A 12797-nucleotide genomic window follows, 5' to 3' on the forward strand; every position below is an offset into this window, starting at 1 on the left:
TACTTTTGAGGAACAATTGACTTTTTGATTAACTCTAGTGAAACATAATAAGTACAGTCAAAGCTGTCTAAAGCCTTTATTGTACATACTACAGAGGTTAAATTCATATACAATTTATTGTTATGTTGAGAACTAAATCAGGACCGAGGTCTGTACTGACAGGTATTTACTGTATAAAAGATTCAAATGTAGGGAATATAAATTGATGTTTTACTTCATTAACTTCTGTGATGTGATATTTCTATGAGATGTATGAACACTAATTATATACATACGTACTGTCTACAGAGTGATGAATGTCCTTCAGGCAGGTTTGACCGAATTAAAACCAGGACAAAAACCCCAATAAATACAAACTAATTTATAGATCAACATCAACTTTATTGCTCAATAGATCTCATTATATCAGATGTTTTACAGTGCATTTAGTACAACAAATTTTATTCAACATCAACAAACTATTCCATACTTTTTTCACATAGCCCTTTCACTGGTAACTGTCTGATAAGATATATTACAATCTACATTTAATTAATGAAGTTGTACGTATATTAATTTGATGTGTCGGGTTCATAAAGCTGGTGGAAATGCATCAATGGTTTATCAGAAAACAAAACAAAACAAACAAAAAAGCTGAGAAATTCTACTTCTTTCTTAGAATTATATAAATATGGAAAACTTGGATATCGCCTATGCACTCTTGCAGTACCAGGTACTTTAATACAAGTTGAACAGATAAACTTGACTGGAAACAATTTTAGTCATATTTTATCTTAATTTATATTTAAATTTCCTTATTTAGCCTTACATGAATTGTCTGGTGTATTTACTATTTCTAAATATATCATGGTCTTGTGTCTGTTTGAACATATTATTGTGATATCATACAATCCAATTGTGGATGTTGCTGGAAGTATTCATCTTTGGTAAGTGTAGGGAATATTGAAGGCACTTTCACAGAATTCCAGAAAGATCTTTGCTATTGACTTCTGGCACAGTCTAGACAATGGAAGACAATTAAGATCCTATAACAATAATTACTACAGAAGTATTTATCACTGGGTATACTACGCCAGGCAGACTGACGCACAAGCATGTATACCTATCAAAAAGTAAAAACTGGAAAACATGACCAATCCAATCATTTTTTTGCTAAAAAAACCTTATCATAACTTAACTTAAAGGATAATACCTTAGATAAGGGAAAATGATTTATTTAATTTTCAAAATCTCCAGTTTTGAAGGAACCAAATTTTGCAAGGTTCAATTAAGTCCCAAACTGAAACTTGACTGGTATGCATATTAATATATGTCTATTATTTCAAGCTAACTTTTACACTAGTCATGCATCTTGCATTATTTTCAGTCAACTCCTAGAAAATAAACATCATACCTGGTATTTTCCCAACTGACTGCATATTTTAAAGTCATGTAAACTAGCAGCCCATTTTTCTTCTTAAAAAAATGAACAAATTATTTTTAAATGGGTCAATTAATAGATGCAAATATTCATGACAACAAGTACTGTGTTTCATAGTTTTTTTTTAGCATTAACAGTCAATTTAAGCAAGTCAAGAACATGCACCATTTCTAAAATCTTGTTGAGTCTCAAATTCTCAATACTATGAGATAGAGTTGGTACTCAAATCAGTCGCAGTGGAAAACATATGGTGGTTTTGAAATTAAGGTCAGGTAATGCTTGGTTTGGAAATATAGGTAGGGAAATAATTGGTTTAGAAATTTAGGTTGGGAAATAATTGGTTTGAAAATTAAGGTTTTGAAATATTTAGATTAGAAATTAATATTCACATATGTTCGATTCGGATAGATAAGTCGGGGAATGTTTGGTTGAGACATGTTTCTTTGGTCATACACTGCTAACATATAAGTAAATTATATATAGCTGTAAAAACAAGAATATTGCAGTGATCATTTTTAAAATTCAATTGAGTCATTGGTGATGTTTAATGATACTGATATAAAGTAAATACATGTATTATAAATGATGGTAGGGAACACAGTTGTTATGACTAGTAGATGTAGATATAGCATAAAATATATATTTCTTGATGGTTTGTGTCCTATTCCCTCTGATTGAGTAGGCTGTATCATAGGTATGAATGGCCTTTTCACTACCGCCCAACAGGCTACATGTGACTCCATCAGGCATGCTGGCATCATGTCTTTGATTATTTTTCTCATTTTTTTCATCCATCATCAACCCTCATTTCCTTGAAATCATTGTCTGAGGAATCGTCGTCGTCGGGATGTTTTCTTTTGAGATAAGCTACAAGAATGAAAAAAGGCATCAATAAAATAAAATTCCTCACTTTTCTTGTGTACAATCACAGACATATTGATTGAGTTAATTTCCAATGTTTACATACAAGCCCATGGTACAATGTACGATATTGGTGATACATAATGTTTGTCTTAACAAATACATACCTTGTACTTTGTAATTAAATCAATTGGTATAAATTAAAGTAATATGGGATGCATAAAATGTGCAAAAAACCTCCCTGATATACATGTATGATGAAAGCAAAGTGAGCAGGTCCCCTCTAAGGCTCACATAGGTATACCCCCAGCCCCATCATCAAATAAAATAAATCTGTCCAGGGGTTCATGATATATACCCCCACCTGCTCATTTATAAAATAAATCTGTGCAGGGTTTAAGAGATACAGGTATCTTGTACACATTAAAGCTTTCCAAAGGTGATCAAGTGTGACCTTTGATCTTGACAGTCGACCACAAATATCTCCCCAGATGTAAGACTTTCACTGAATTTCTCTTTTCTGGCTACATTTACATGAATCTGACCCCACTTTAAATATTCAGGACAAACAACAACAACAAAAATTACTTTGTACTTACAGTTATCTCTGGATCTATCACCATATTGGAAATTCAATTTTGCTCTGTAGATGGGTTCATATTCCTGGAAATCAAATAGTTTAAATTGATTAGACAAATCAACTTTAAGAAACCTCTGAAACTTAAATATTGATAATAAGATAGCTTTAATTAACTGTTCAAAAGTTATGAATAAAAGAAATGATGACAGACCTTCATATTGCAACACCCAGTAAAATAGCAACAAAATACTGACATGCAAAGGACTTTTTGAAAAAGTTCATCAACTTCAGCCTCTTTTCAAATTCAAAAATATGTTAACAACAACACAGGTTTCAAATCTTTGTTGTTTAGGATCTTTGAACATGACCTTGAAGTCCCTGTAGCTGATCAATGTCAATAATACAGACTTGGGTTCTAGTCAAAATCTGTGTCACTGTACTGTACCAAGAATTAACAATGATAACAACTTACAATTAACTGTTGGACAAAGCCTTCATTTGGGTTGATACAGAATCTTCTTTGTTGTACAAACACAAAGGCATTACTGAAATAAATAAAAGCAAAGTGGGCAGATCATATAGATATACCCCCACTCCCCTCATCAATATACTAAATCTGTCCAGGGGTTCACATAGATATACCCCCACTCCCCTCATCAATATACTCAATCTGTCCAGGGGTTCACATAGATATACCCCCACTACGCTCATCAATATATCAAATCTGTCCAGGGGTTCACATAGATATACCCCCACTCCCTAGATATACCCCCACTCCCCTCATCAATATACTCAATCTGTCCAGGGGTTCACATAGATATACCCCCACTACCCTCATCAATATATCAAATCTGTCCAGGGGTTCACATAGGTATACCCCCACTCCCTAGATATACCCCCACTCCCCTCATCAATATACTCAATCTGTCCAGGGGCTCACATAGATATACCCCCACTCCCCTCATCAATATACTAAATCTGTCCAGGGGTTCACAATGATATACCCCCACTCCCCTCATCAATACACTAAATCTGTCCAGGGGTTCACATAGATATACCCCCCACTCCCCTCATCAATACACTAAATCTGTACAGGGGTTCACATAGATATACCCCCACTCCCCTCATCAATACACTAAATCTGTCCAGGGGTTCACATAGATATACCCCCACTCCCCTCATCAATATATCAAATCTGTCCAGGGGCTCATATAGATATACCCTCACTCCCCTCATCAATGATAAATCTGTCCAGGGGTTCACATAGATATACCCCCACTCCCTAGATATACCCCCCACTCCCCTCATCAATATAACAAATCTGTCCAGGGGTTCACATAGATATACCCCCACTCCCCTCATCAATACACTAAATCTGTCCAGGGGTTCAAATAGATATACCCCACTACCCTCATCAATATATCAAATCTGTCCAGGGGTTCACATAGATATACCCCCACTCCCCTCATCAATACACTAAATCTGTCCAGGGGTTCAAATAGATATACCCCACTACCCTCATCAATATATCAAATCTGTCCAGGGGTTCAAATAGATATACCCTCACTCCCCTCATCAATGATAAATCTGTCCAGGGGTTCACAATGATATACCCCCACTCCCCTCATCAATAAAATAAATCTGTCCAGGGGCTCACATAGATATACCCCCACTCCCCTCATCAATATACTAAATCTGTCCAGGGGTTCACATAGATATACCCCCACTACCCTCATCAATATATCAAATCTGTCCAGGGGTTCACATAGATATACCCCCACTACCCTCATCAATATATCAAATCTGTCCAGGGGCTCATATAGATATACCCTCACTCCCCTCATCAATGATAAATCTGTCCAGGGGTTCACATAGATATACCCCCACTCCCTAGATATACCCCCCACTCCCCTCATCAATACACTAAATCTGTCCAGGGGTTCAAATAGATATACCCCACTACCCTCATCAATATATCAAATCTGTCCAGGGGTTCACATAGATATACCCCCACTCCCCTCATCAATACACTAAATCTGTCCAGGGGTTCACATAGATATACCCCCACTCCCTAGATATACCCCCCACTCCCCTCATCAATATAACAAATCTGTCCAGGGGTTCACATAGATATACCCCCACTCCCCTCATCAATACACTAAATCTGTCCAGGGGTTCAAATAGATATACCCCACTACCCTCATCAATATATCAAATCTGTCCAGGGGTTCACATAGATATACCCCCACTCCCCTCATCAATACACTAAATCTGTCCAGGGGTTCAAATAGATATACCCCACTACCCTCATCAATATATCAAATCTGTCCAGGGGTTCAAATAGATATACCCTCACTCCCCTCATCAATGATAAATCTGTCCAGGGGTTCACAATGATATACCCCCACTCCCCTCATCAATAAAATAAATCTGTCCAGGGGCTCACATAGATATACCCCCACTCCCCTCATCAATATACTAAATCTGTCCAGGGGTTCACATAGATATACCCCCACTACCCTCATCAATATATCAAATCTGTCCAGGGGCTCATATAGATATACCCTCACTCCCCTCATCAATGATAAATCTGTCCAGGGGTTCACATAGATATACCCCCACTCCCTAGATATACCCCCCACTCCCCTCATCAATACACTAAATCTGTCCAGGGGTTCAAATAGATATACCCCACTACCCTCATCAATATATCAAATCTGTCCAGGGGTTCACATAGATATACCCCCACTCCCCTCATCAATATACTAAATCTGTCCAGGGGTTCACATAGATATACCCCCACTCCCCTCATCAATATATCAAATCTGTCCAGGGGTTCACATAGATATACCCCCACTCCCTAGATATACCCCCACTCCCCTCATCAATATATTCAATCTGTCCAGGGGCTTGCATAGATATACCCACACTCCCCTCATCAAAATATTAAATCTGTCCCGGGGTTTCAAAATATCTTTTAAACACTTTTTTTCCCGAAATGGTCAGGTTTGTGTGACCGTTAACCTTGATCGATGACCAGAAAATCTAGGTGCAGAGCTCCATGGTGTGATGTAATCGGTGAGTATAAGAATCTGTTCAATATCTCATGAGAAATCCTGTATACAAGCTTTAAAACTGAAGAGTGGTCAATTGCAATCTTTGAGCTGTAAGTTTGATCAATGACCACCATAATCCAATCATGTGTAGACCTTGAAGGTATGGTGCTTTGGTGTGAACATGAACTAAACATGCCTTGGTGTTCATGAGATATGGTGTCCACAGGATTGAAGGATACGATAGTTAGTATATTATGTACCAGTATGTACATTGTACTATTATAATATACCCCTTTACTAAGTGGGAGGTATAATAAATTAGAAAACATAATCTTACAGATGTAATCATGATAATGATGCATATTAAAACAAAGGACATACTTACCGAAATGATAATTACCCAATATATATGTTTCCATTATAAAGGACCATACTTACTGAAATGATAACCTATATGTTTCCATTATAAGGGCCATGCATACTTACCGAAATGATAACCTATATGTTTCCATTATAAGGGCCATGCATACTTACCGAAATGATAACCTAATATGTTTCCATTATAAGGGCCATACTTACCGAAATGATAACCTATATGTTTCCATTATAAGGGCCATACTTACCGAAATGATAACCTAATATGTTTCCATTATAAGGGCCATACTTACCGAAATGATAACCTAATATGTTTCCATTATAAGGGCCATACTTACCGAAATGATAACCTAATATGTTTCCATTATATAGGGCCATACTTACTGAAATGATAATTACCCATATGTTTCCATTATTAAGGACCATACTTACCGAAATTATAATTTTTTAAATCATGTACCGACTTTTAAATAAGATTGATTTGACGTGACTACTTACCGAAATGATAAACCATATGTTTCCATAATTAAGGGCCATACTTACCGAAATGATAACCTAATATGTTTCCATTATAAGGGCCATACTTACCGAAATGATAACCTAATATGTTTCCATTATATAGGGCCATACTTACTGAAATGATAATTACCCATATGTTTCCATAATTAAGGGCCATACTTACCGAAATGATAACCTAATATGTTTCCATTATATAGGGCCATACTTACTGAAATGATAATTACCCATATGTTTCCATAATTAAGGGCCATACTTACCGAAATGATAATCCATATGTTTCCATAATAAAAGCTATCACTAAAGCAGCACTGCAATGGAAAAAAAAGAAATAAAATAATAAAAATATACAAACAACATGCTTCAATATATTAAAAAAGAAAGACTTTTTGGCCAAGTTTGAATTAATAACAATGCAACAATGTCCTATATCTAATTCAGAGTTAGCTACATTGTGTGAATGTTATAAACTTCTGAATTTAATTACATGAAACACATTTGGTCTATAGATGTGCTCCCACAACAGAACGATAATGACAGCACTGTTAATTAATTACATACATAATGAAATGCTGAAAGGTAGGCATTTGCTACATACATTTGGATTTATTTCATAATGTTAGATAATTTTTTAAAATGTATACATATCTACAAAGACATTGATGTAGAAGATGAGAAATATAGACAGCATACCTCCTGGATATACCACCATTTCCATGTACAAGAGCCTTACCACCGCTTTGAAAACAATCATTTAAAAAGTCTCTAACCTAAAAAAGAAAAGAAAAAGTTACTGTATTAAAAATCATTCAAAACACAAAATGTTTTTACAATTGTCATGTAAAATTATGTTAAATTTCCAATTGAACAGTTGCTTATATGTGTAGGTAAAGTTACCTCCCTGTGTGTCATACAGTTATTTATCTGTGTAAATAAAGTTACCTACCTGTGTGTCATACAGTTATTTATCTGTGTAAATAAAGTAACCTACCTGTGTGTCCTACAGTTATTTATCTGTGTAAATAAAGTTACCTACCTGTGTGTCATACAGTTATTTATCTGTGTAAATAAAGTAACCTACCTGTGTGTCATACAGTTATTTATCTGTGTAAATAAAGTTACCTACCTGTGTGTCATACAGTTATTTATCTGTGTAAATAAAGTTACCTACCTGTGTGTCATACAGTTATTTATCTGTGTAAATAAAGTTACCTCCCTGTGTGTCATACAGTTATTTATCTGTGTAAATAAAGTTACCTACCTGTGTGTCATACAGTTATTTATCTGTGTAAATAAAGTTACCTACCTGTGTGTCATACAGTTATTTATCTGTGTAAATAAAGTTACCTCCCTGTGTGTCATACAGTTATTTATCTGTGTAAATAAAGTTACCTACCTGTGTGTCATACAGTTATTTATCTGTGTAAATAAAGTTACCTACCTGTGGAAAGAACCTGATGATATTCTCTGTCATACAGTCGGCTATGTCTAATACGAGGTACCTGTTGGAACACGTACATATTTAAAAAAAAAAATTATAATTTAATTCACCAAGGAGATCAAATGAGTTATATACAGCAAGTGACATTGCTACATGTGGATGCCGACAGAACACAGACTATAGTTGAGATGACACCTAGCGATAGGTAGTCAAGTAGGCAACAAACCAGTAACTTAATTACGAATTAGAATATGTTATTGATACATTTAACTTAATTTCTCGAAATGATAACATAAAATTCTTGATGATATCTTGCTAGAAAGAACAATGTTTCAATGAAAGGGATCTGAAACGTCCATATCATTGTGTAATTATGTACATAATGTGAGGGCATGCTAAACCAACTTACTTAAAATATTCTGTGAAGTTTGGTTTCACAAAGTTTGCTTCAATGCTCTGCCTGATGCACACTACATGGGTTATGCCATGTTGTTGTAGAGATTGGAGCTGAAATGTCCACAACGTTACAACTTTACCGTCACATGAGGAGAAACAAAATGTACAAAAAGCAGGTACATTATTGTATACATACTTGTCTAAAGTTATAACTTTATAGTCACATTAGCAGAAAAATCATTGCCTAAAGTTATAACTTAATAGTCACATTAGTAGAAACATCCTTGTCTAAAGCTATAACTTAATAGTCACATTAGCAGAAAAGATCTTTGTCTAAAGTTATAACTTAATAGTCACATTAGCAGAACAATCCTTGTCTAAATTTTAAGCTATAACTTAATAGTCACATTAGCAGAAAAGATCTTTGTCTAAAGTTATAACTTAATTGTCACATTAGCAGAAAAGATCCTTGTCTAAAGTTATAACTTAATTGTCACATTAGCAGAAAAGATCCTTGTATAAAGTTATAACTTAATAGTCACATTAGCAGAAACATCATTGCCTAAGTTATAACCTTTATAATATAGTCACACTAGCAGAAAAATCCTTGTCTAAAGTTATAATTTCAGTCATATATGAACAGAAACAAAAAGGTTTGTTTTGTTCTCATTGTTTTGAATTCTAGTTAAGACCTGTTATAGTTTTTATCAAACAGAACATAAGGATGACATATGATCCAGATTTTATTTTTACATGGTACATTTGTTTAAAAAATCCCCCCCCCCCCCCCACCCTATCCTCCCAAACACACACACATAGGGATCCAAGGGTCCATGTGATGTCACATTCCACATAATATACCCAAACAAGTCCTACAGATATCTATACACGTGCACTAAAATCTTGATTCTACAGGTACAGAGCTGAAACAACAAACTATATCAGTACATTTTAACAACCTAGAGTTTCAAACATCTTGACTAACCTGTGATTTCATGGCTGCTGCATATGGTCCCAGGTACAGGTTGGGTACAATCTCCTGCAAGTTTTATTTTTGAACCAAATTAATAAAACACATAAAAACTTTAACTGTTGCCAGGATTCATGGCGGACTACCTTAACTTCCTATTCCCCTATCCATCCAGATTCCTACTTGGCCCCAACCATTTGTTAAGATAAAAAGAAGAAAAAATTGATGACCAAACAGTAAAAGCACATGACAGTATTATTATTGTGTACAACTTCAGTGTAAATGTGTGCTGTACAAGATTATGTCTAGAAAGATTTGGCAAAGGGGCAAAGCTGCCATAAAATTGTTGAATCAAAAACATAGCTGCTGTCTATATATCAATGAAGTTTCAAAAAGTTTGGATGAAATATTTCGGAAGATCGGAAGGAGATGTCTTAAAAGGGGCATCACTGCAATAAAAATACTTGGCAAGTGCATGGATCCAAAAAATATGTGCAGGTGTGCAACTGGCAAATATGAGATGACTATGCAGTGAAGTTTCACAAAATTCAGATAAAAATTGCAGGAGTTGTCCTGACAAGAAACATTCTTCAATAATCATAAAGGGGGCATATACCTGCTATGAAAATATTTGGATCCAAAAAATAAGCCCAGGTGGACAGCTTCATTGTGTGGTGACTACATGATAAATCCACAGAGTTTCACAAAGCTTTGATGAAAACTGTAGGAAGATTTGTTTGGACAAAAACCTAACACTGGCAGTTGGGCAGATGGACAACTTGATTCTAGAATACTGCCCCCTCCTAACTTTATTGTGGAGGGTATATATCATATTGAACTGTTAGTTCATCTAAATATCAATTTCAGTTAACCATTAATAGCTCCAACCTTATAATTAGTAAATCATGAGTGAATTCTTATCACCATTTAATAAAACACAAGACGTATTAAAGTGTAAAAACAGATGTATTAAAGTGTATTGAAATCTGTTTTATGAATTTATTTCTTCAATAAAACCTTTGTGAAGTGAAAAATATTTTTCATGTGCTAATAAAAACAAAGAGAGTACTGGTAAAAGCTCGCAAAGGTCTACCCCACACATCACATGGTATATAGTATATATATATATATATCATACAGAGGTCTATCCCACACATGGTCTCTAGTATATATATATATATCATACAGAGGTCTACCCCACACATCACATGGTCTATAGTATATATATATATATATCATACAAAGGTCTACCCCACACATCACATGGTCTATAGTATATATATATATATCATACAGAGGTCTACCCCACACATCACATGGTCTATAGTATATATATATATATCATACAGAGGTCTACCCCACACATCACATGGTCTATAGTATATATATATATCATACAGAGGTCTACCCCACACATCACATGGTCTATAGTATATATATATATCATACAGAGGTCTACCCCACACATGGTCTATAGTATATATATATATATCATACAGAGGTCTACCCCACACATCACATGGTATATAGTATATATATATATATATCATACAAAGGTCTACCCCACACATCACATGGTCTATAGTATATATATATATATATCATACAGAGGTCTACCCCACACATCACATGGTCTATAGTATATATATATATATATCATACAGAGGTCTACCCCACACATCACATGGTATATAGTATATATATATATATATCATACAGAGGTCTACCCCACACATCACATGGTCTATAGTATATATATATATATCATACAGAGGTCTACCCCACACATCACATGGTCTATAGTATATATATATATATCATACAAAGGTCTACCCCACACATCACATGGTCTATAGTATATATATATATATATCATACAGAGGTCTACCCCACACATCACATGGTCTATAGTATATATATATATATATCATACAGAGGTCTACCCCACACATCACATGGTATATATACAGTCTACCCCACACATCACATGGTCTATAGTATATATATATATCATACAAAGGTCTACCCCACACATCACATGGTCTATAGTATATATATATCATACAGTCCAAATTACTTTGAAAAAGTGATAAAGGAATTTTCCATTCATGATTGGATTTATTAAGATGTTTTTCATTAAAATTTTCACAAAAATGACTTTCTTGATGGATATCGTATGCAAAAAAAAATACGCTTTTTAATATGAAGAAAATCTATCTTGCTAGATCGAATCACAAACATATATACTTTTTGATTTGAACAAAATCTACATGATCTAGCGCTTCATAGCTCAACCAAATGGCAATAATTCAACTGGCTCTAATAACTGCACCACAAGATGTTTGCCTTTTATCAACAAAACAGTGTGAAATCTGCATATGTACATTTTAGATTTCACTAGGAATAATCCTAATGAACCTGAATTAATGAAACTGTGATCACATCGGAAGTTATAACTGAACAACGTACACACTTGTGTATTTATACCCAATCCTACAATACTGCAAACAAAATTTATGATCCAGAGACCATTTAGTGTGGATTCCCCTAATGTGTGATATATATTAAGATAATCCAATCATATATTGACTGAGGGTATTCCCACCAACTTTTCTTGTCCAAACTGACCACAGGAAAGATGTTTTGATGCTTGCAATAATTCTAAAAGTAATTGAAAGTTTTTTAAAGAATAAAGAACAGCCAACAGTTTTTCATCTGGTGTGGAATATATCCCTTTAAAGTGTGACATTTGACCTTTGACCTAGACCAAGTAACTCTCAAATCTAATTTAACACGACAGGTTGACTTACTTGCATCTGCCTTCTCATGACATATCTCCAGTCCTGTAACATAACAACATGCCGTATCATTTATATTGTAATGGGGACAAAAACATTGTCTTTTGGCTTTATCAGCTGAGTGTTCATACAAAGAGTCAATATATTATAGATTTATTTATCATGACAGAAATTTTTTACAATCTAATCTTAAAACACAAATAAAAACAGATAATTATCACTAAATTTCATTTTGAAAAATACAACCAGCCTAGGACTTGAACTTAGGACATCCAAACTCTAAATGGATGCTCCGGATCCCAACTACTTGAGCTATATATATATAGCTACTGGCCACTAAGTAGGAGCACTATATAGCTACTGTTGTCACAGAAAACACTTTCT

General features: G+C 34.6%; 1 protein-coding gene across 1 annotated transcript; it reads right to left on the reverse strand.

Annotated features, from left to right (window-relative positions):
* Positions 1 to 364: 364 nt before the first annotated feature.
* LOC117324311 (serine/threonine/tyrosine-interacting protein-like) lies at positions 365 to 12458 on the reverse strand (the record flags this gene model as incomplete). The annotated part of the gene is given in 9 exon segments (XM_033880098.1): positions 365 to 2287; positions 2881 to 2944; positions 3334 to 3406; positions 7069 to 7119; positions 7502 to 7578; positions 8250 to 8310; positions 8659 to 8756; positions 9631 to 9684; positions 12426 to 12458. Coding segments are annotated over 9 exon segments (591 nt in total), but the record flags the coding sequence as incomplete, so codon positions are not given.
* Between the last annotated feature and the right edge of the window lie 339 nt (positions 12459 to 12797).

This window comes from Pecten maximus, chromosome 3, assembly GCF_902652985.1.
Source record: "Pecten maximus chromosome 3, xPecMax1.1, whole genome shotgun sequence".
In the NCBI taxonomy this organism is placed as follows: domain Eukaryota; kingdom Metazoa; phylum Mollusca; class Bivalvia; order Pectinida; family Pectinidae; genus Pecten; species Pecten maximus.